This window comes from Zophobas morio, unplaced genomic scaffold (genome assembly GCF_036711695.1).
Source record: "Zophobas morio isolate AGI-343-1 ecotype UQ-CSIRO unplaced genomic scaffold, CSIRO_AGI_Zmor_V1 ptg000044l, whole genome shotgun sequence".
Lineage (NCBI taxonomy): Eukaryota > Metazoa > Arthropoda > Insecta > Coleoptera > Tenebrionidae > Zophobas > Zophobas morio.
Window position 1 is genome coordinate 10,662,996 of NW_026972149.1, and position 26,083 is coordinate 10,689,078.

General features: G+C 30.8%; 2 protein-coding genes across 2 annotated transcripts; both read left to right on the forward strand.

Annotated features, from left to right (window-relative positions):
• Positions 1-22: 22 nt before the first annotated feature.
• On the forward strand, positions 23-1,294 carry LOC135141739 (uncharacterized). The gene is made up of 4 exons (XM_064073114.1): positions 23-199; positions 244-437; positions 569-676; positions 730-1,294. The coding sequence occupies exons 1-4, from the start codon at positions 47-49 to the stop codon at positions 878-880; spliced, it is 606 nt and encodes a 201-aa protein (XP_063929184.1). The 5' UTR covers positions 23-46; the 3' UTR covers positions 881-1,294.
• A 12,430-nt stretch (positions 1,295-13,724) lies between these two features.
• On the forward strand, positions 13,725-17,023 carry LOC135141897 (uncharacterized). The gene is made up of 6 exons (XM_064073472.1): positions 13,725-13,741; positions 13,786-13,984; positions 16,302-16,373; positions 16,435-16,510; positions 16,574-16,652; positions 16,752-17,023. Exons 1-6 carry the CDS (start codon positions 13,725-13,727, stop codon positions 16,753-16,755), a joined length of 447 nt encoding a protein of 148 aa, XP_063929542.1. The 3' UTR covers positions 16,756-17,023.
• Positions 17,024-26,083: the final 9,060 nt, after the last annotated feature.

The window sequence follows — 26,083 nt, forward strand, 5'->3', positions numbered from 1 at the left end:
ATAAAGTAAAGTTTCAGTTATAGGTGTGCCGTTGATTCCACACAGAATGTTAAAATTTGTCATGAATCCAAAAAAAATCGTGTGTTTTTTTATCACAGTCAGTGTGAATTTGAAAATACTAAATGGCGAGGATTCCTTTATCACGATACCAAATTTTATCAGATACCCGTATAGCGCGACTGAAGGACCCTTCATAGGAGTAAGTCCTGCGGCTCCGTTTTCGAAAATAACTTCAGATTTTAGATATTTTTGGCCATTTCGCTACCGCTGGAACTTCCCGAGTACAACGTGTTCTTCTCGTATAATATGGAAGCGAATTATGTGCTACCCCAAAATGAAACGGAGTACACGTATCCACCCCTTCTTGAAAGATCGTTGAACCGAAGATTTTGGGACAGAAAATATTTTTACGACATATTGGAATTCAAAATAAAATCGTAAGTAACTAATCGATGGATCGGGTAGGAAACCCTTTTGTTTTTGTGCTGTTTCACACAGAGGGCGCTTTGTGTCAATTTTTGTATTATTTGATTTCAAAAACTCAAAATTATTTTGAAAAATGTTGCAGACATGGCCATCCCGGAAAACCTTGTTTATTGAGAGCAATATGCGAGGCATCGGTTTACAGTTCTCAGCACACAGGCATTTTAGGTGATTTGTTGCATATATTACTGACGTGAGTTCACAAGGCAAACAGTATGCAGTTTACAGTAACTTGGTTTGCTTTAGGCCGTCTACTTCGACCGACTATGTTCTAGAGGATTACGGGAGAGCTGAACAATGGGGAAGAATGCGAAGAAATTGCAACAAATACAAAAAGAAGTGTTCAACTAGTTTTTTAGATTTAGTTAGTCAGATCTCGCACTATGTTGCAAATTAGGCGAATTTTTTAACAATACACAAAACCCAGCACGTAATTAAGTCGAAGCGCAATCTATTATTAGGCATTTTTACGTGATAAACTGACACAGACATGAAACCGACTAAGTGACTTTAATTATTGGCCGCATGTATTGTTCAAAGTGTATTATTAAGGAAGAAATTCGTGTCTTAATAATGAAAGCACTCGAGGAATTTGCGACGTCAAGTCACATTGTTCGATTTTTCTGGAACGATTGTACTTGTCATGGCGAAGGAGATAGTTCGGGCTTTTTCTAAAAGCGCAAAAAATGGAGATAAATGAATTTAGAAAACTTGTATTGGATTCATTTACGCTGTAATGTTTTTTGGACTTTTACTCCAGGGGTGGTTTAGTTGTGTTGTCGTATTTGGCTGAATAAATAATTTCTAGTAATTTGTTTTTGTTTTTAAGTGATAGGTATAGATCGTTCTTATTTCCAACTGATCCCACCGCACTTTTAAAAATCAGAAGAGAAAAAAAAAAGTTTGGACGATTTTTGTGTGGATATACTATACGTTGGACACCGTTGAGTTTAACTGGTTGCCTATCTATCCAATATCCATTTATTTGTATCTGATTAGTAAATGCTTCAATTTCTTTGCTATTAATTCTTGGTTTAACTAATTAATCACCATTTTATTGGAATTTAGTTGGATAGAATAATAAATGTTATCACGGATTTTTTTACTTTTTTGACTATACATTTAACTGTTATATATATCGAAAATCGAATGCAAAATATTTTGGGGTAATAGGCAATGGGTCATTTCATGTTTTTCCAAAGTTTCACACTTTATAGAACACGAAAAAGTTGGTCTGTCGTTTCCACGTGTCTGTTTAATTTAAAGTTCAGATTAAACATTTTAGACTATCAATATGTGGTTGTAGGTATCTGATACCTTTATCTATTATAAATATGTAGAATATTGTTTCAGTGATCCAACCCATTATCGACAAACACTGAATCACTTGGTATCTGTTCCATGTATCGTACATTCTTATAATCTAATAAACATTACGTAGTAAATTGCACTACGATGACTACTCATCTCATATTTTAAAACATGCCTATAAAACCCAAACACAATATAAAATACCCCAGCAGCGATTTTCTCAAAATAATAAAATACTTTAGACCAACAAAGGCTCTTTGTGTCTGACCAGAAATGGGTGACAAGGAGGCTGATATTTCTTTTTGGGGAAACTATTGTGAATCGTTCAATCACTTCCTGCCTTTTAACAACTAAACTGTCAAACACGAGTGCTGACTACGAATAAATACCTTGTTAGATTACCAAGCACCACGCTAATTCTTTGGGTTTTATTCAGGTTTTTCGTTGCTAATTGGGCAGTTGTATCACGCTTACACTAATATTCGAAAACTGTACTTATATCAAAATAATTAGCAATTTTATTTTGGTGATACGATTTGAAAATATTTTTATTGTACCGACGCCCTTAAGCCTCTCTTACGAGGTGTTTTGGTAGTTAGAGATATTTAATACGATTAGGTCCGTTCGAAGAAAAGCCCCTATTGTTACCCTAAGGACCGCCCATGTCTACAACTGGATATTTTGTAAACATTTCTAAAGGTATCTAAATCGATCCTAATTCTTTTGTTAACGACCCTAGTTAAAAGTGAATTGTCACCACTTCATTCTTGGTGACCAACCACGTTTGTGTATTTAAAGTGGGTACCTTTCCCTAAATATTATTTTAGTCGCTGTGGCGTTAAAAAAATACGCACTTTCGAAATCGTTGTCAACAGTTATTGGATGACACGCAAAAGTGGATGTCATTGTTTTAAAATCTGTTTCTTGTCAAGGTCATGACGCATTGCCAGGTGGATCAAAGTATCAAAGAAAACAGATAAAAGTTGCTTGTGTAACTGGAAGAAGGTATCGATAAAATACCTTGCCGTTCTTGGTACAAGATAGGTGGAAAAGTTCCACAGCGAAATGATTGAGCAATATTTTTACTTGGGTATTTATATTTCTATAAAACTTAAATTTTTTTGAGTCATGACGTTTAATCAGACAATGATTAATCATTGTTAATGTCGTCTGCTAGAGTTAAAGGAAATTTGGTACATCTTTTGGTTGTATATGAAAAAAGTAGAAAAACAGATATAAAAAAAGCAAAAAAAAAACACGAAAAAGTTCATTACGATTTTACACTTTGTGTAAATTTTAGCAACAGCTGTATAACAACATATTATGATAATAATGATGAACATTTTAGCAAAATATATTAATTATGAGCATAACTGCTATGTGATTTCTGAACAACAGATTTAAAATAATAATAATAATAATAATAATTTACAGAACAAAGAAAATATAATATTTAATAAAATAGTAAAATAAAATTTTATAATGAAAAATTTCATTTTTGAAAAAGTCGTCTAAAAATTCTCAAAAGATTCATATGCTGATTCCCAAAAAAAAAAAATAGCGTGTTTATGGTTGATGGAACAATCGGCTTTAAAGTACAATTTTTTAAAAACTGCAAAAATTGCGAATTTTAATCCACGATTCTCGAAAAATGGTTGGAGTTACCGAAGAAACGATCCTGGAAATGCGTTCTAGAGCTCAAAATTTACAAGAAAATATTTAGTTAAATTTTGAAAATGGTCAAAAGTGGATCGAAATTTGTATTAGAAAAATTTCACTTTTGAGATTGTAGATCTCGGCGCGCTGATTTAAAAAATAAAGTGTTTACGGTCCCTGAGTAACATTTTAGGAATTATCGGTTTGAAATTCATTTTTTTTTTAAATCTGGGGCAATATTTTTCAAAATATTTCGTTAGGAAATCAAATTTACAAATAAAGTATCTGTAGTAATATTTTGGCCTTCTAGAAAAATTTACTTACTCGGCAATAATACAGTCTCAAATTTTTTTGAGCCACTTTGGATAAGCTATTCTAATAAATACGAATGCAGTGATAAAACCACAAATAAAGATTCATAAACAGATAAATTTTGATTAACGATTTATTATATCTTACGATAATCGTAAAACATCTGCAAGATTTTTAAAGCATTCGGTTTTACAGTTTCAAAGTTAAATTGCAAAATATTCTTACACATTTTGTTTTTCTTTCCAAAAATCTATATTTCTACGGTAGTAATTCAAGATGGGTTCATAAATCACACATACAGGAATATGTTTCTTTGTGAAATATTTTAAAGCATGGTTTTGCAATTTCAAAGTTAAATTGTAAAATCTTGTTATATAATTTTGATTTTTCTCCCAAAAATCTGGATATCTAGGATAAAAATTGTACACGGATTCATAAATCACATATGCAGAAGTATGTGATTCCATAACATTTAAACAACATTTATTCGGGAAAATTCTAAATTGACGTTATGATTTTTTGGGAGGCTATAAATGAAAAAATGTTGACTAACGATTTACCATGTCCCCAATTTTTTGATTTGCATTTTTTTTTCGATTTTTTATGTTCTCTAATTTTCCAATTTCTCGGCTTTTCAATGTTCTAATTATAAAAGAAAAATTATAACATTTTTATTACTTTCAGCGTGAAATTTTTCAGTTTCTCGATTTTTCAGTTTTTCGTTTCTTCAATTTTTGGTTTGCAATTTTTCTAGTTTTCATTTTAAATATGTAGTAATTACAACTTTTACATTTTTTTACTTTTTCATATACGATTTTAGGTTTTTCCATGTTTCAATTATTGGATTTTAAAAGTTTTTCGATTCTTCAATTTTTCAGTTTTCAATTTTTCGATTTTTAATTTTTCATTTTCTCGATACATATTTTAATATTTCAATATTTTGATCTTTCAATGTTATATTTTTTCAACCTTACAATTTTGAGGGTTCTATATTTTTTCGATTTTCCACTTGTTCGATTTTGCAGTTTTTCCTTATGGCAGGTTTTCATTTTTAATAGTTTATTGGTTTAATTTATTGTATTTTACTTGTGTAAACCTGTATTTATAAGTTTTTATAATACCAATAAAGTATTGATATTGATATTGACAGTTTTCAATTTTTTCCAGTTTTTTAGTGTTATAAAATAAAATAATCAAATACAATATTTAGAAACCGATTTTTAAATATTCTATTTTTCAAGTTATCCAACAAACAAAAATGGAAACACTGTAAAACTTAAAAAGCAAAAAATACATAAAAAGTATAAAATGAAAACTCGGAAAATTAAAAATTAAAAATTGAATTAAAATCTGAATTGAAAATTGAAAAACTGACTTACAAATGGAAAAAGTGCAAAACCCAGAAATAGCAAAATAAAAATATTAAAAATAAAAAATCTAAAAATCGGATAATTGATGTTCCAAAAATTGCAAAATTGGAAAATTTTAAAATAGAAAAATCGAGCAATTCAATCAAAGATTGAAAATTTGAAAAACTGAATACACGTAAAATGATAAAATCGAAAGAAACATTGAGAAAATAAAGGAAGTGAAAAGGCAAAAAATTGTCATATAAAAGCGAAAAAATGAAAAACAAAAAGTAAGAATTAGAAGAATCGAGGAAACGAAAAATTGAAAAATCCAAAAATTAAAAATTGAGCCACAAAAAAATCTGGGATATAGATCTCGACGTGGATTCCAAAAATACAGCGTATTTATGGTTACAGTGCAAAATTTTAGAATTATCGGTTTTAAAATAAGTTTTTAAATTCCAAAAATTGCGATATTTCAATGGGCTATTCTGGAAAAAACGGTTGGCGTTATCGAGGAAACGCGGGCAATATTTTCAAAACATTCCGTTGGGAAGTCAAATTTACAAAAAAAATATGTGTAATAATATTTAGACTGTTTTGAAAAATTTAAAATTTGTACCATTTTGCTTCATAGAAAAATTTACGTAGGTACTACATACTTAATTACTTAATTAGCAACATCACTCTTTGCTCAAATTTTCGGGAAAATGGAAATTACAATAATAAAAGTTGCCTCATTCTCTCATTTTCTTGAGCTAGTTTCTATTAGCAATTGTAAAAATATATGAATAATAAAATGATAAACCACAAATAAAGATTCTTAATAATGTGCATATTTTAGATTTATACGACAAAATTTTGAGATTAAAATTTTGATTAACGATTTATTATGCTTACGATAACCGTAAAACATTTGCAAGATTTTTAGACCATTTGAATTTACAGTTTCCAAGTTAAATTGTAAAATATTGTTACATACTTTTGATTTTTTTTCCAAAAATTTACATTTCAAGGGTAGTAACTTAAGATGGATTCATAAATCACAGATATAGTAATATGTTTCTTTGTGAAATATTTTAAAGCATGGTTTTGCAATTTCAAATCTTGTTATACAATTTTGATTTTTCTCTCTGAATATCTAGGGTAAAAATTGTACACGGATTCATAAATCACACATCTAAATCTATAAAATTTAAAATTCGGCAAAATTCTAAATCGACGTCATTATTTTTTTTTTTGGGGAGGCATTAATGTAAAAATTTTGAATAACGATTTACCACGTCTACGATAACTTTAACACGTTTACAATATTTCAGAGCATTCGGTTTTGCAGTTTCAGATTTGAATTTGAAGATGTTGCTAACCAATTTTTATTTTTTCCAAAAATCTGGATGTCCTAATTTTTCGTTTCTGTTTTATATGTTCTTTATTTTCTCAATTTTACTTTTTTTTTTTTAATTCTGATTATAAAAGAAAAATTATAAAATCTGTCTTTCGTGCAGTGTGAAATTTTTCAGTTTTTTGATTTTTCAATTTTTCGTTCCTTCAATTTTTGATTTGCAATTTTTCTAGTTTTCATTTTAAATATGTAATAATTATGTGTATTTTTTTATTTTTTTTACTTTTTCAATTGCATAACGATTTTTAGGTTTTTCCACGTTTCAATTGTTGGATTTTTCGTTTATTCGATTTTTCAATTTTTAGTTTCAATGTCTGCATATTTAGTTTTTCAATTTTTTATCTTTCATTGTTAAAGCTTTTCAATCCTCCAATTTTGGCGATTCTGTAATTTTTCGATTTTACAATCTTTCGATTTATTATATAACAGTGTTGTATCTCCAAATTTTCGGGAAAATGGGGCGAGCTAAAAATTTTTTTGAGCCACCTGTTTAAGCAAATCTAAAAAATATGAATGGAATGATAAATCACAAGTACAACTCATCATATTTTATACATTTTAGATAGGGTTTTCAGCAAAATTTTGGGGTGACGTCATCAATTCTTTAGAGGGGATGAGCAAATACATTTTGATTAAAAATTGACCATGATCATAATAACTTTAAAACGTCTCCAAGGTTTCAAAGAATTCGGTTTTGAAGTTCCTGATTAAATAAAATAAGTTCATGCATTCATTAATTTTTTTGAGGCAGCCTGTATATGCAAATCTAAAAAATATGAACGGAATGATAAATCACAAGTATTGTCTCATCATACTTTGCACATTTAAGATAGGATTTATTCAGCACAATTTTGAGGTGATGTCATCAATTTTTTAGGGGGGGATGAGCAAATACATTTTGACTAAAAATTTACCATGTCTAAGATAACTTTAAAACATCTCCAAGATTTCAAAGCATTCGGTTTCGTAGTTCCTCATTAAAACAATAAAATAAATTCACGCATTCATTAATTTTTTTCACTCACCCTGTATATGCAAATCCAAAAAATATGAATGGAATGATAAATCACAAGTATTGTTTCATCATACTTTGCACATTTAAGATGGGATTTATTCAGCAAAATTTTGAGGTGACGTAATCAATTTTTTAGAAGGGGAGGAGCAAATACATTTTGACTAAAAATTTACCATGCCTATCATAACTTTAAAACATCTCCAAGATTTCAAAGCATTGGGTTTTGTAGTTCCTCATTAAAACAGTAAAATAAATTCTCGCATTCATTAATTTTTTTGAGTCAGGCTGTATCCGCAAATCCAAAAAAACATGAATGGAATGATAAATCACAAGTACAAACTCATCATATTTTCTACATTTTAGATAGGATTTATTCGGCAAGCTTTTGAGCTGACGTCATCAATTTTTTGGAGGGGATAAGTAAATATATTTTCATTAAAAATTTATCATGCTTATCATAACTATAAACCATCTGCAAGATTTCAAAGCATTCGGTTTTGCAGATTCAAAATAACATAAATTCACGCATTCATTAATTTTTCTAGTCACCCTGTATATGCAAATCCAAAAAATATGAATGGAATGATAAATCACAAGTACAAACTCATCATATTTTGTACATTTTAGATAGGATTTATCTGGAACACTTTTGAGCTGACGTCATCAAATTTTTGGAGGGTATAAGTAAATATATTTTGATGCTTATAATAATTGTAAACCATCTCCAAGATTTCAAAGCTTGCGGTTTTGCAAATTCAAAATTAAATTGCAAAATGTTTTATAATTTTTTTTTTTCAAAAATCTGGACGTTTCAGGTAAAAACTCAATATGGAGTCGTAAACTACATGCGTAGCACTAAGTTATTTCATACAATTTAAAGCCCATTTACTATGTGCAATTTTGAAGTGACGTCATCACATTATTGGTGGGGGCGACTAGGCAAATTTTGGTTAGCGTTTTACCATCTACATGATATTCCTAATATAAATACTAAATTTGACAACAATCTGTCTAATAAAAATCCGGGACGGCAGACAGACGGACAGACAGACGGAAACGGGAGATCTATTTCTTCGTACTCTAGGGGTCATGAAAGGTCGAGAAAACGTAAAAGTAGAGAGTCGATCGACGGACTCGATTACAATACTTCCTTTGCTTACGCTCAGGAATACAAATATAAATAAAAATGCCTCTGATTGTGGGCAGCCTTGAAGTGGGTTTTCGGGCTCACAAAAAAAAAAAACGGGACCCACGACTGGCCAAAATAAGGGCTCTCCTTCATACTGGATAAAAAATTCCAGCAAAATTTTGAGGTGACGTCATCAATTGTTTAGGGGTGATGAGCAAATATATTTTGACTAAAAATTTACTATGCCTATGATAGCTTTAAAACATCTCCAAGATTTCAAAACATTCGGTTTTGTGGTTCTGATTAAATCAATAAAATAAATTCACGCATTCATTAATTTTTTTGCCACCCTGTATATGCATATCCAAAAAATATGAATGGAATAATAAGTCACAGGTACAGACTCATCATATTTTGTAGCCTTTATTCGGCAAAATTTTGAGCTGACGTCATCAATTTTTTGGAGGGGATAAGTAAGTATATTTTGATTAAAAATGTATCATGTGTATCATTACTTTAAAACATCTGCAAGATTTCAACAAGGTATTCGGTTTTGTAGATTCAAAATTAAATTACAAATATGTTGTTTTATAATTTTGATTTTTTTCCAAAAATCTGGACGTTTTGGGTAAAAACTCATCACGGAGTCATAGACTATATGTGTAGGAGTATGTTATTTTATACAATATAAAACCCAGTTACTATTATACAATTTTGAATTGACGTCATCGCATTAGTGGCGGGGATGGTTAGACAAATTTTGGTTAGTGTTTACCATCTACATGATATTCCTAATAAAATACAAAATTTGACAACAATCGGCCCAGTACTTTCGGACATTATCTCGTTCGGGAAGTAAAAACTATAAATCAGAAAAAACAAGAACGAAAAAACTAAAGATTATAAAATGAAAATTTTGAAAAATCTAGAAATTGTAAATTAATAATTTCCAAATTTCAAAAAATTGAAAAATTGAATTAAAATCTGAATGGAAATTTGAAAAATTGATTTAAAAATCGACAAAAGAAAAATATGTATTGTAAAATCAAAATATTTGATTTTTTATCCAAAAGCGTATATTTCGGGGGAAGTGACTCAAGATGGATTCATAAATCACACATATGTATAGGAGTATGCTTCTTTGTGAAATATTTTAAAGCATGGTTTTGCAATTTGAAAGTTAAATTGTAAAATCTTGTTATACAATTTTGAATTTTCTCTCAAAAATATGAACATCTAGGATAAAAATTGTACACGGATTCATAAATCACACATGCAGAAGTATCTAAATCTATAAAATTTAAAATTCGGCAAAATTCGAAATCGACGTCTTCATTTTTTTTTATTGAGGGGAGGTGTTAATGAAAAAATTTTGATTAACGATTTGCCATGCTTACAATAATTTTAACGCCTTTACAGTATTTCAGAGCATTCGGTTATGCAGTTTCAAATTTGAATTGAAAGATGTTGCTATCCAATTTTAATTTTTTTCCAAAAATCTGGATGTCCTCAATTTTTCGATTTGCTATTTTTCGTTTCTATTTTTTATATTTTCTAAATTTTTCGGGTTTTTAATGTTCTGATATAAAAGAATAAATAATAGTTTAAAAAAACTAAAAAAACACGCTTTTATTGCTAATCGAACTAAAAACTAGATAATAATTTTTAATGACAGAGTTTAATATTACAGTAGTAGAAGATCAAACAATCAATCATAATAAATCACCTCAAATTAAAATTATAATAAAATTTAAGTTATTAACAGAATAATTCAATTCAGAGTAAAAAGCGTGGGGTGCTTGATATTTTAAATATTACAATCATTCTATTGGCAACTATCTATGAGAGGATAGTTATGAACCGCAGTAAAATGCACCCCACGCTTTTTACTCTGAATTGAATTATTCTGTTAATAACTTAAATTTTATTATAATTTTAATTTGAGGTGATTTATTATGATTGATTGTTTGATCTTCTACTACTGTAATATTAAACTCTGTCATTAAAAATTATTATCTAGTTTTTAGTTCGATTAGCAATAAAAGCGTGTTTTTTTAGTTTTTTTAAACTATTATTTATTTTTCATTTTTTAGTCTGCGACAAATTCATAAATTGGGGAATTAATTAGCATGCGCAGATCGCGCGCTAGCTTTATCTCTTTTACTCCACTACACAGGATCCATAAAAAAATTTATAAATCCTGGCGGTCCTAATAAGGATAATGGGAAACTGTTATCAAATTATTGCATTGTCATCGATCCTTGAGACGTGTGCAAAGTTTCAAGATGATCAGACTTTTAGAAACCGATGAAAATTAAGCTCAAAGATTCCGTTACATACATACATACAACCCAAGCTAATAAAAGCGTGATAAAAATGATAAAATTTGTCTTTCCTTCACTGTGAAGTTAGTCAGTTTTTGGATTTTTGGAACTTTTACGGTTTTTAATTTTTGGATTTCTCAATTTTAGATTTTTCAGTTTCTCGATTTCTCAATTTTTCGATTCTTCAATTTTTGATTTACAATTTTTCTAGTTTTCATTTTAAATATGTAACAATTATAATTTTTATTTATTTTTACTATTTCAGTTGTACGATTATAGGTTTTGTCATGTTTCAGTTATTGAATTTTTAAAAGTTTTTATTTATTCGATTTTTTAATTTCTCAATTTTGTTTACTCGATTTTTAATTTTTCAATTTATGGATATTTAGTTTTTCAATTTTTTAATCTTTCAGTGTTAAACTTTTCAACCTTACAATTTTTCAATTCCTTACTTTTTTCGATTTTTAAGTTTCTAGAGATTTAGTTTTTCAATGTTTCAGTTTTTCGTTTCTTCAGTTCTTCGATTTGCAATTTTTCGATTTTCCACTTTTACGATTTTGCAGTTTTGTGTTTTTTGAGTTTCCGGTTTTTCAATTTTTTTCCAGTTTTTTAGTTTTTTGGTTTTTAATTTTTCGATTTTTAAGCTGTCCAATAAACAAAAATGGAAAAACTCTAAAATTGAAAAAGCAAAAATTAAAAAACTAAAAGGTATAAAATAGAACTTTGAAAAATCTAGAAACCGGAAATTAAGAATTTCCAAAAATACAAAAATCAAAAAAAATTCAAATTGAAAATAAATTAAAATTTTGAATGAAATTTGAGAAATTGATTTAAAAATCGAAAAAGTACAAACTGGAAAAAAGAAAAATATGTATTGCAATATCAAAATATTAAAAATAAAAGAAATCTAAAAATCGGATAACTGGTATTTCAAAATTTGCAAAACTGGAAAATTTAAAAAATTGGAAAATCCAGAAATTCAACCAAAGATTGAAAATTTGAAAAATTGAATAAACGAAAAATTATAAAATTGAATAAAAATTGAAAAACTAAAAGAAGTGAGAAAACGAAAAATTATTATATAAAATTAAGAAAGTGAAATATAAAAACCAAAATTTTGAAGAATTGAGAAAACGAAAAACTGAAAAATCCAAGAATTCAAAATTGAGAAACTGAAAAATCAAAAAATTAAATACTGCAATATGGAAAAATTGCAAATCGAAAAATTGAAGAAACAAAATATTGAAATATTTAGAAGTCGAGGAATTGGTCGAAGCTTATTATTAATAATCCAGATTTTTTGAAAAGTTGTAAGATATAAGTTAAAGTAAAGATATATAGTGTTAAAGTAGATGCAAAGAAGCGTGTTACAAGTATTATTGTAAATTTTGGGAATGATTAGCCCAATTTTGATTATATGAGTTTTATCTTCATGAAATTCTTAATATATCTACAAAAGTTGATGAAAATCGGCCCGGCAGTTTCGGAGATTATGTGTATAATCAAAATTGATACCGACGACAGACAGACTGACAGACAGGGATACCTCCCTTTTCGTACTCTAGAGATTTTCCAACCAAAATTCATTTTTTTTAAACATTCAACACCCATTTTCATCTCGAGAATCCCATTTTTTCTACTCAGCTCAACGCCACACCCTTCTCCCCTCTAACTTTAGCAAAATGGTATAGCCCAGCACCACAACTGACCAAACTCAAAATTAACACACTGACAGTGTAAAACCCAAAATTTCCCAACCAAAATTCAAATTATAATTTTTTTGAAACATCCAACACCCATATTCATCCTGGAAATTCGGGTATTTTTTCCCTTCAGTTGAACGCCACACTCTTCCACCCCTCTAACTTGCGCAACTTGGTATGGTCCAACACCAAATCGGTCAACACCAAAACTGACCAAACCCAAAATTAACCTACCCACCAAAAAAACAAAAATTTTCCCAACCAAAAATAAAATATATTTTTTTTAAACATAACCACCACCCATCGTGGTAATTTCCAAAAATTAATAGTTGTCTCGCCACCAAGTAATATCACGCGATCAAGCAAATTAGCGGTTAGCAACAATTAATAACCAATCAGGATCCGCCGTGTTCAACCCTGTCACGTGACGTGGCAATCTCCAAAAAAGTAGATCCGAAGAGACGCTTCCAAGCGTCTTCGTCTTGTGTGATCTGGCGTAGCGGAAGCTGAAAGTGAGCTCTTCGAAACAAGAATTTTGCAAGTATTTTGACTAAAATTAAGTGTTTTTGACTGTCGAGGAAGGGTTGAAGAGCGACTTTGGTCATTTGGTGCTGGTTTTCGTTTCCAAGGGGGCAAGAAAAGAGTTTTCGCCGAAGACTAAATCGTCATCCAAAACCAGGAAAGTACAGATGTTTTCTTTATTTATAAGAGTCTTCAAAAAATCAGTTTGTTCGTCTTCATGTGGTTGTTTTTTGAATTTGTGACCGTTTTTCGCTTTTGTTGCTGTGCCGCCATCTTGTCATCAATTTTGGTGGCAGCGGCACCTCGAATTTGCATCTATTTTAGTTTAGTCGCAACAAAATCGTCCTTCGGCTTAAATTAAATGTTAAATATCGTGTCGATTCCAAAATTTTGAAAACGTCTTATTATTAAATTCGGATCATTCATCCCCCCCCCCCCCCCCCCCCCCAAGATCAGTTTTCACCAAGCGACCCCCTAGCAACAATTAACAACCAATCACGATCCACCTATCACGTGACATGGTGGTTATAAAAAAGCAAATCAAGCGCGACGCTTCCAAAGCGTCTTGTGTTCTCGAAGAAGTCGGAAGTGGAAATTAGCTCTCACAAAAAACAAATTTGCAAATGATTTTATTAAAAGTGGTGACTTTTGGTTATCAAAAAAGACCATCCTCCGGTTTTCGTTATTTGGTGCCGTTTTTTCTCCTCCACGACGTGCCAATACCGAATTTTTGCAGAAAAACGAAGCCACCTCTGGGGCGTCACCCTCAGCAAGGAGAGTGAGTTTTTTCATTTTTTCTAAAAGTCGTCAAAACATTTTTTAAATTTTTTGACGATTTTTCGCATTTGATTATCAATTTTGGTGGCAGCAGCAAAATCGCGCTTTGAGTTTACTCGACCAGACAGGAGCAAAATTTTTGAATTTTGAAATTGTGATATTGTCTGATTAAAAAATAATAATTTCAACCAAGTAAGTCAGTTTTCACGGAGCGGGCCCTAGCAACAATTAGTAACCAATCGCGATCCACCCGTATCGTGACGTAGGTGGTGGTCGCAAAAGTAATCAAGCAGGACGCTTCCAAAACCCAAGCGTCTTGTGTCTTGTGCTCTCTAAGATGGCGGAAGTGGAAATTAGCTCTCACAAAAAACTAATTTTGCAAGTGATTTCTCAAAAAGTGACTCCTTTTCGTTTTCAAAAAACCGTGAATAGTGATTTTCCTCATCTGGTGTCGTTTTTCTCGTCCAAGACGGAATTATCCTCGAAAAACCGCAAAAATCTGTAAAGTATTTAATTTTTTTAATTTTTATCAAAACCCACGTTTTTGTTTAAGACCGCCATTGTTGATATTCCTTTATTTAATTTGTGCGACCAGTTTGAATTTTGGTGGCAGCGGCCACACGATTTCGGTTTTTATTTATTACTGGAGACAATTTTGGCAACTTTGCTTCAAAAATCAATTTTTGATAAATTTGATGATCTATTTTTGTCAATATATCGATTTTTTGATAAAGGCGTTTCGGGATGAAAATTAATTTGGTGACGTCATTTCCTAGAGGGGTAGCAATTATTGGTCACTCTCTCCAAATTCAAATCTAACGGTTTGTGTTTTACGCAAATCTGGACAATAAGTGGTGGGGGGCTGAGATGCGTCAGTAGATTTGCATCTTTCGTCTTGGGTGCAACTGCTCCAATGGCTGCCGAAATTTAAAAAAGTGAATAAGCTATTAGTTAAGTATTTGGTGCGCATTGAACGTGATTAGTGAGTAATGTCATTACAAGTGCGAGTTTTCAAAATTGATAAACTTTCATCGACTCAAAAATCATCGATAAAGCTTTCAATTGTCAGTGGTGCGGTTTTTTCACAAACCAAAGTAATGTTAAAGTGTGCAGTTTAAAAATTTTCGTGACCAAAGTGTATTTGGCAGTTGTCAAAATATCGAAATCGTCGTCCTTTGGAAATCGAGTTTCTTCAAATTATTGGTGGGATTGTTGCCACAATTCTCCCTTAGCAACAGAAAGACGCTTGATAAATCGGCAAATCTGGAAAGTGGTGGGGTCAAGTATTACACTATTATTCAGTTTATAAGGTTTATCGTGAGTAGTTCATTTTATTGTGCAAAATTCTTGAATTTATTGTACGAGTGCATGTACGCGTTATATTGGTACTAAGTCGCCGTTGATAAGTAGATCGTGTGCTTTGAGCTTTGCGACATCGATAAACGCCGATTATCTGCGGAATTGGTGAGCTTTTTTATTATCAAAACCGAGTTAACTTCTAAACTGATTGTCATTTCGTTACAAAATTTCGGCATCAAAAGTCTTTTAATCAATTTTAGTGATATCGAAATCGAATTAACTTTCAAACTGGTTTTATCGCAAAAATTTTGGCAATAGTTACAGTTACAGCTTCGTTGTTCATGCTACGGAAAATCAAAGGGTGACCGAGTTTTTTATTGTTTCTATTGCTACATAATAACATTTTTTCGGCGTGGATTAATATCAACCTAACAGCTGTTGAAAAATTACTCCTTCATTCGATTTCAAGAAAATGATATTCATTTCTTCCGGTGTTGTGAAACGCAACTGGTGTTTTTATGCACCGGTTTCCTTTATCCTTTGCGCTACGCCGCCTGCACGTGTGCTTAAAAATTGCGCTTCCAAGAATCAGGACCACGATGATTTTTACCCGAGTTTAAACAACAGGATTCTTAAATTATCTGAAATTATAACTGCCATCACATATTTTCACTTGTTGTAAGATACCCAAAATCACACTGGACGCACGTGTCAACCATTATGACAACTGAACGCTTACAAAAGCAAAGGCATTTCTGACATCGCAAATTTGTAGCTCGGTTCTTGAAACACCCGTTGCAGTTAGATAATTGACGAAACTGTAAAGGGTGTTTCATAAACTTGGCTGCAAAACGACACAACTGTTATCATTTTTTGTACAATATTTGTCTCATCCCTTGTTTCATTCGTTATTTAAATGAATGGCAAGTCATGACGTGTTTTTTTTCAAAATTTTGCAACGTTTTCTCGACAGGGCGGGATTTTTAAATGCTTGTTTCTGAAACAGTTTTTTGGTTTAGGTCGGTGTCGGGTTCAGGGGAAGAAAGAAGAATCAAGAGTCTGATTACCCTGCTCTGGCTACTTTTAAACAGGTATTTGTTAACAAACTGAATAAATAGGTTTTAACTATTTTTCGTCTGTTGCAAATACAAGCATCAGGACGACCAAACGGACCTGTTGACTTTCCAAGGTGTCAAGACCATCACCAAGAAGACTTTTCTAATAACAGGTATTTGTTAACAAAAAAAAAAACTGGTTTTTAACCGCATTTCTTTTGTTACAAATACAACAGTCAAGACGACGGGTCTGATGCCAAATCTACAAACCCTTGACCAATGGATGACGACAGAGGGCGTTGGAGCAGCTAAAAGGTAATTTATTGCAAATTTCATTTTATTAATATATTTTTTATCATAATTTATTTATTAACTTTTAAGTTGGCTAAACATTAATTTTTGTTTTTGTTTCAGGTAGGTGCAGTGTCCATTTATCTCGCATGAACATTCCTCAAACGCACAATCAACTTGAGAATTTAGAAAACATCTGTGCAAGGTAATTGATAAACCTCTAATGATAGTGATACCCGAGAAATGTGAGAATTGAGATAACTGCAGTTACCACTATTTCGAAATGACAAAGTCCAACGTAAAGTAATAAACTTGGTACGTGACTTGATGTTTGAATATTTTAATTCAAAAACAGCAACATTTTTGGCTTCAAAATTTTCATTTGGACTTTAAACTTGTGGTAACTTCTCTTTTTTTGGATTTCTAAATTTTGATATTTTTTTGACTGTGCGTTTTCTATTTTTGTTTCTACGTACCGTGGAAATTTTAAGTTCAAAATTAACATAGTTTGGAATTATTTGGTTCGACTTTAAATTATTTTTGAAATTCACGTTGATAACATACTTTTGTTTTCGATTTTGATTTTGGCATAAATTTTTGATAATTTTTTGATTTTCTATTTTAATTTTTACGTTTCGTCGAATTTGACTTTAAGTTACTTTTAATATTCGCCTTGATACGAGACTGATGGCGATAAACACGAAATTATTTTGTTTTTATTTTCGTGTTGCGACTTTTACTTTAATTTTGACGTTTGTGCAGTCTGTAATTTCAAAATAACTTCACTGATACATTTCGAGTTTTTTTTAACAGTTCCAAATTTGTTTTTAGGTTTTTGTTAACAAAATTTTGATAATTTTTGTCATTCAAAATTTTTGCTTATTTAAAGTTTTGTAGATTCTAAATTAATTAAATTTTAAATTAATTAAATTTTAAATTCATTAAATTTTAAATTAATTACATTTTAAATTCATTAAATTTTAAATTCATTAAATTTTAAATTAATTAAATTTTAAAGTAGTTTAATTTATTATTTTGGTCTTTGCGAATAACTAATTCGTAGCAACTATTTTTTTTTGAAATTGATTATTTAAATCCAAAATGTCAAAATGACTGCACAGACATTTGATTCAATTTCCATAAAATGTTTTCTCTCCACAGGACTAAAAATAAAACCTCGGTTACCGCCTTAACCCAAAGTGATTTGTCCGCGTCCGTAAAACTTACGCGCGTCTAAATTAACCCCGGTTACCGCGCGTTAACCTACAGTTACCCGGTCGCGTCCGAACAGTTACTCGATAAAAATAACCTCGGTTACCGGCGTTAACTCAAAGTGACCCCGAACACAAACCCGCGAGTAAAACAACCCCGGTTACCGGCGCTAACCCAAAGTGACCCTGACTACTTAAACCCGCGAGTAAAACAACCCCGGTTCCCGGCGCTAACCCAAAGTGACCAGTCGCGAGTGAAATAAACTTTGTTTACCGCTCGTTAACCCAGAGTTACCCAGTGTTAAATTAACCCCGTTTATCGCTCGTTAACCCAAAGTTCCGGTGGTGCCGAAAACAGACTTTTCGACTTTTTAGTGGTATCCTGGTATCCTGGTTGCAGTTTCATCTACCGGTAAGTCGATTTTTGTGTTGCATGCTGCGGTAATTATTGCGGTTAAATTGAAGCTTAACGTACTGCATCGAATCTGTACACGACAACATAAACAGGGGATATTAGACACAGGTTTCCCTCCCCTATAGAGATTCCGAACTGCGGTTTAGCTTTTCACTGATAACTTCAGTAGTAAATCGGCTTATCGTACAAATTAATAATTGGAAATTCATTCCGCGCTTTGCTTCGTCATCAATCGTACTCCAGGCGGCTCCGGGGCGGATGGAGTTGGAGTAAATACAGAAAAAAAGGAATTTTAGCTGGAAAATTTGACGATTATTAGACATACTAATCGCGGTTTAATTTTTTTTGCGACAAGGTATAGATTTTTTGATTTACCAGGCAATGACACCAGCTTTTGTTTGAATACAATAATAATAATAATTTAAATCAATCGTATATAACTTTGATGTGCAACAAAGACGGAGCTATCGGGTTGGCTGCGTCTACAGGAACTCTAAATATTGACTTTTTTTTTTTTTTTGGTTTTAACTTATTTTAATTATTGGTACGTATATTTTTTTTTTTAATTTTTTCTCATACTTTTAATTTTTTAATTAATAATAAAATATATTTAACTACAAAATGGATACATTTGTAATAAAATTTGCTAAAATTTGTAGACAGAACTTTTTGTATATTTAATTATTAGTTAACGTAATTAGTTTGACTTTTGCATTGTCATTTGTTTATAAATTTTTGTGAACTGGTGTAAGATCGATAGCGTATTAAGCTTGAGGATTTCTGTCTCGATGCCGGTGGGCTAAAAGCTTTTATTAAAATTCGATCTGAAATCTTCTTAGGTTTTCTACTCGTGTCTTATTTATTTTCTCGTGTCTATGTTGCATAATGTTATTAAACGTAGAGCAGACGATAAAAGCTTTATCGGTGGAAAATTAAAGTAGGAAGCTTTTAGAAATGCGAAGAGAAATACAAAAATAAAGCTTTGAAATATAGTTAAAATACCCTCTGCGTTAAAAGTGGCCTTAGTGACACCCTTTAAAGTGATACATAATTTTATAATACATTTATGCGTTGTATGGAGCTAGAAACTGTTTCGACATAAAAGCATTTTGTAATTGAATAAACTCTTGACTAAAAAGCTCACAAACTGAAATTTTATTAAGTTATGTGTCGGCTCTCAGTTTTCGCTGCACCTAGTAACTAGAGTCGCGAAATTTTAACTATTAGCTAAGTGAGTTAATCGACGTATCGAATTATGCGTCCAGTTATGACGAACGTGTAGCGCAACGTACTCTGGCTGTTGTTAACTATAATAAATACATTATAGCCTGCGTAATGCAGTTACAGAACTGAACCCTGTCACAGCTTCAGAATGTTGTTTCGATAAACCAATTACATAACCCTTCATAGGACAAACATCAAACCGCAGCAGGTTATGTCAAACTGCGCATCACACGATCCATTATCGCTAGTTCAAGATTACAAGGCGGTTCCCACCCCCGGCCCTGCCTGCCCCCGATAAATTGCCCTGTCAATTTGGGTAAATACGTGCGCCAGTTTTGCTAAAAATCGCAAAGCTCGTGTTTTGACAAGGTGTGAGCGTTTACAAATTGCCACTTAAAACCATTGTTCGATATTCTAAAGGACCGAATACCTCGCCTTTTTTCGGCTGCGTCTACCTACTCGAGGACCTTTTTATTTTCGGCAACCGAATACCCATTGTGGTTTTGTAGCACCGATAAAAATAATATTTAATCAAATTTATTGCAACATTGCAGATGTGAGGGATAATTGACGCTCATATTTCACCACTGAGCTCACAAAACGGACCGCAACTTGAGTTTATCCAATTTCATTTCATTGTCGACCCCAAACTCGCTCCTTTTATGCTCGGTGCTTGCACTTGTCTGATAAACGGATTACATTGTTTTTGCATACATGATCGGATGCTAATTTTCTTCTATGAGTTCTAAACTACTTAAATTTATTCCGCAAAATTCGTACATCGGTTTTAGTCTTTTTTTTTACTTATAATATTAAAATTATGGCTGTTTCAAATTTTGTTTCCGAAGCATAAGCTCTCTAATTAATTAATAATTTAATAAGTGACATGTTGAGCAAAAATAGAGTCAAAATTGTTATGGAAATCACTTTTCCCTTTTAAATTTTTATCACATTGTTAAAAAAATACCTGTTAAAGTTAAATTTTTTTCAGAGATAACTTATCGTCGAATATTACCACTATGATGAGAGTCATCGGTATCAGATATGACTTATGTCAACATGATTGATAACCAGATTCTGAGTGGTAATTTGTCTTATCAAAATGGCTTCTGTGGATATTTTTCTTTCATATTTTTCATTAAAATACCAATATAATTTTTGTATTTTGTTCAACTTGTCATTAAATGTATCTTCCACCACAAACAAAATCTGAGACAGCCTGCATATTTACTAAAAATAACAGCGTGTACATTTTAAAATTATTTTAAATCAGTAATTATGTTCGAATTGTTTTCTCCACCATTTCTTCAGGACACCCTGTATACGCGCATTTTAATTTTCTCCCAAACGTGTTACGTTTTATGATGTTACATTAATATTCGACATTTTAAAATTGTTGGAATTACTGTATTATTATTTTTTTAATGTTTATAATGTAAATTTATCTTGAAATTGCTACTATGATGACTAACGCTGTAATCCGATAGGTGGATTCATGATGACAACCTAGATCTGAGTGGCAATTATCTTCCAAATTAACTAATAGACGATAATTAATAATTTTCACATTTTAAAAAATTAACAACTGCGATAATACCGTCAATTGTTTTTGTGTACTTCGGTCAACTCATTCCCGCTGCTTTTTTTGTTTGGTTTTACAAAAGATGTCCCCATAGTCTTGGTGGGGGTGTTACTGCGGATGCAGTCGTCGTAATCTTAAACGTCTGTGTCTGTAGTATCACCTTTACCGGGATTAATTTCCCAAACTTTGGAGAAATTTTTGGAAAAAACTTCGACTTCGATTTTCTCATAGATTCTGGCGTTCTCGGTCTAGGGTAGTAACTTGCATAAATACTTAATTTTCAAAATGTATTATGTAAGGGCTAATGTTCTTGGTGATATTTTGCCGTACAATGGATATAGTGATTATAGGTTTTGAAGTTTATTTTTTTCTACCTGCAGAAGTGTTTTCTGGCTGATAATTTATAATTCATTTGTGAATGGTTTATATAGGGTCTCAGTACCGCGTTTTACCCTTGATATATTTTTTGTGTCAATTAATATTGATATTAAAGTTAAAAGTCCTGTTTTATGAAGTTATATTAATTTTCTAATTATTTTAATGTTTACACATCAATTAATAAACAAAGACAAATTTTAGGCTTTAAAAGTAGATTTACGTGCATATCGGATATTGCCACAATGATGACTAACGCTGTAATCGGATAGGTGGATCATGACGATAACCTAGATCTGAGTGGCAATCTTCGTCCGCCATTTTGTCAAGTTTCTTGAATAATTGCACTTTAAATTAAATTTTACATTTGCAATGGACTGTACATTCTTAAGTACGTTCTATAAAACGTGCATATTAATATTTTAAAAATCTTGAACTTATTCACGATGATTTTTTTTTTTTTTTGGATTAACACGAGAATTATCTTATAGATTATGTTCGCGGCTGAGGCTAGTAACTTGTAACTTTGTGTTAAAAAATGTATTATGAACGCGTTACCCTTAATTGAAGAGTTTCAGAATTTTCTTGGTGATATTTTGCCTATCAACTAATATTAATTGATAGTAGGTTTTGAATTAGTTGTATTTTTAGTCTAATACCTCCAGAATTGCTTTTGGGATTATAATTTATAACTAATTATTAATAGTTTATATAGGGTTTCAATAGCGCATTTTACCGTTGATATGTTTTGTGTCGATTGATATTGATATTAGAGTTTTTCGATGTTTTAAAATTGATGGATTTTCATTCATTTTTGGCTTTAAAAGTAAATGTGATTGCAAAAATTGTCAGACATCGGATATTGCTACTATGATGACTAACGCTGTAATCGGATAGGTGGATCATGACGATAACCTAAATCTGAGTGGCAATTTTCGTCCGCCATTTTGTCAAGTTTTATGTATAATTGCACTTTAAATTTCACATTTCCAATTGACTGTACACTCTTGAGTCCGTTTTAAAAAAACTTGCATATAATTATCTGAATTTTTTTAAATTTTGAAATTATTCACGATATTTTTTTTTTTTTGGATTCAGACGAGCATTATCGAGGGATTATGTTCTCGGCTATTTCATTAATACTTAGTTTTCAAAAATGTGTTATGAAACCGCTACCCTTCATCACAGGGTTTCAAAATTTTCTTGCTGATGTTTTGCCGATCAATTAATATTGATTGATAGGAGGTTTTGAATTGGTTGGATTTTTTTCTACCTCCTCCAGAATTGTTTTTTGGTTTATAATTTATAACTATTTTATTAATAGTTTATATAGGGTTTCAATACCGCATTTTACTGTTGATATATTTTGTGTATCAATTGATATTGATATTAGAGTCTTTCGAAGTTTTAAAATTGATGGATTTTCATTCATTTTTGGCTTTAAAAGTAAATTTGTTTGCAAAAATTGTCAGACATCGGATATTGCTACTATGATGACTAACGCTGTAATCGGATAGGTGGATCATGTCGAGAACCTAGATCTGAGTGGCAATCAACCTTCAAGTAAAATAATAGATGATAATTAATAATTTTCACGTTTTTAAAAATGCTGAAATTCAAGGACAGCTAACTGAGATAATAAAATAACTTGCTCCATATAATGATAATGCTATTAATAAATAATTGCAAATTATACACCGAAACAGTTCCAGTCGGCTGTGTTAAATAATTGTTTCTATATATAATCCACCATAAATAAAAACGCGCTTTAATTCCATAAAACTCGTATTACTTTTTAACATTTTAAAAATCTTGAAATTATTCACGATATATATATTTTTTTTTTATTAAGACGAGCATTATCGAGGGATTATGTTCTCGGCTATTTCATTAATACTTAGTTTTCAAAAATGTGTTATGAAACCGCTACCCTTAATCACAGGATTTCAAAATTTTCTTGGTGATATTTTGCCCATCAATTAATATTAATTGATAGTAGGTTTTGAATTGGTTGTATTTTTTGTTTACCTCCATAATTGTTTTTTGGATTATAATTTATAACTAATTTATTAATACTTTATAGAGGGTTTCAACACCGCATTTTACCGTTGATATATTTTGTGTATCAATTGATATTGATATTAGAGTTTTTCGATGTTTTAAAATTGATGGATTTTCACTCATTTTTGGCTTTAAAAGTAAATTTGATTGCAAAAATTGTCAGACATCGGATATTGCTACTATGATGACTAACGCTGTAATCGGATAGGTGGATCATGACGATAACCTAGATCTGAGTGGCAATTTTCGTCCGCCATTTTGTCAAGTTTTGTGCATAATTGCACTTTAAATTTCACATTTCCAATTAACTGTACACTCTTAAGTCCGTTTTATAAAACTTGCATATTAATTATATAAATATTAAATATTTTTAAAATTTTGAAATTATACACGAATTTTTTTTTTTTTTTATTGAGACGAGCATTATCGAGAGATTATGTTCTCGGCTATTTCATTAAAACTTAGTTTTCAAAAATGTGTTATGAAACCGCTAATCGTATTCACAGGGTATCAAAATTTTCTTGGTGATATTTTGCCTATCAATTAATATTGATTGATAGTAGCTTTTGAATTGGTTGTATTTTTTGTCTACCTCCATAATTGTTTTTTGGGTTATAATTTATAACTAATTTATTAATAGTTTTTATAGGGTTTCAATACCGCATTTTACCGTTGATATATTTTGTGTATCAATTGATATTAATATTAGAGTTTTTCGGTGTTTTAAAATTGATGGATTTTCATTCATTTTTGGCTTTAAAAGTAAATTTGATTGCAAAAATTGTCAGACATCGGATATTGCTACTACGATGACTAACGCTATAATCGGATAGGTGGATCATGACGATAACCTAGATCTGAGTGGCAATTTTCGTCCGACATTTTGTCAAGTTTTGTGCATAATTGCAATTTAAATTTCACATTTCCAATTGACTGAACACTCTTAAGTCCGTTTTATAAAACTTGCACATTAATTATCTGAATATTTTTAAAATTTTGAAATTATTCACGATATTTATTTTTTGGATTAAGACGAGCATTATCGAGCGATTATGTTTTCGGCTATTTCATTAATACTTAGTTTTCAAAAATGTGTTATGAAACCGCTACCCTTCATCACAGGGTTTCAAAATTTTCTTGCTGATGTTTTGCCGATCAATTAATATTGATTGATAGTAGGTTTTGAATTGGTTGGATTTTTTCTACCTCCAGAATTGTTTTTTTATTTATAATTTATAACTAATTTATTAATAGTTTATATAGGGTTTCAATACCGCATTTTACCGTTGATATATTTTGTGTATCAATTGATATTGATATTAGAGTTTTTCGATGTTTTAAAATTGATGGATTTTCATTCATTTTTGGCTTTAAAAGTAAATTTGATTGCAAAAATTGCCAGACATCGGATATTGCTACTATGATGACTAACGCTGTAATCGGATAGGTGGATCATGACGATAACCTAGATCTGAGTGGCAATTTTCGTCCGCCATTTTGTCAAGTTTTGTGTATAATTGCACTTTAAATTTCACATTTCCAATTGACTGTACACTCTTGAGTCCGTTTTAAAAAAACTTGCATATAATTATCTGAATATTTTTAAAATTTTGAAATTATTCACGATATTTTTTTTTTTTTTTTTTGGATTAAGACGAGCATTATCGAGGGATTATGTTCTCGGCTATTTCATTAATACTTAGTTTTCAAAAATGTGTTATGAAACCGCTACCCTTAATCGCAGGTTTCCAAAATTTTTTTGGTGATATTTTGCCGATCAATTAATATTGATTGATAGGAGGTTTTGAATTGGTTGGATTTTTTTCTACCTCCTCCAGAATTGTTTTTTGGTTTATAATTTATAACTATTTTATTAATAGTTTATATAGGGTTTCAATACCGCATTTTACCGTTGATATATTTTGTGTATCAATTGATATTGATATTAGAGTTTTTCGATGTTTTAAAATTGATGGATTTTCATTCATTTTTGGCTTTAAAAGTAAATTTGATTGCAAAAATTGTCAGACATCGGATATTGCTACTATGATGACTAACGCTGTAATCGGATAGGTGGATCATGTCGAGAACCTAGATCTGAGTGGCAATCAACCTTCAAGTAAAATAATAGATGATAATTAAAAATTTTCACGTTTTTAAAAATGCTGAAATTCAATGACAGCTAACTGAGATAATAAAATAACTTGCTCCATATAATGATAATGCTATTAATAAATAATTGCAAATTATACACCGAAACAGTTCCAGTCGGCTGTGTTAAATAATTGTTTCTATATATAATCCACCATAAATAAAAACGCGCTTTAATTCTATAAAACTCGTATTACTTTTTAACATTTTAAAAATCTTGAAATTATTCACGATATATATATTTTTTTTGATTAAGACGAGCATTTTCGAGGGATTATGTTCTCGGCTATTTCATTAATACTTAGTTTTCAAAAATGTGTCATGAAACCCCTACCCTTAATCGCAGGTTTTGAAAATTTTCTTGGTGATATTTTGCCTATCAATTAATATTAATTGATAGTAGGTTTTGAACTGGTTGTATTTTTTGTTTACCTCC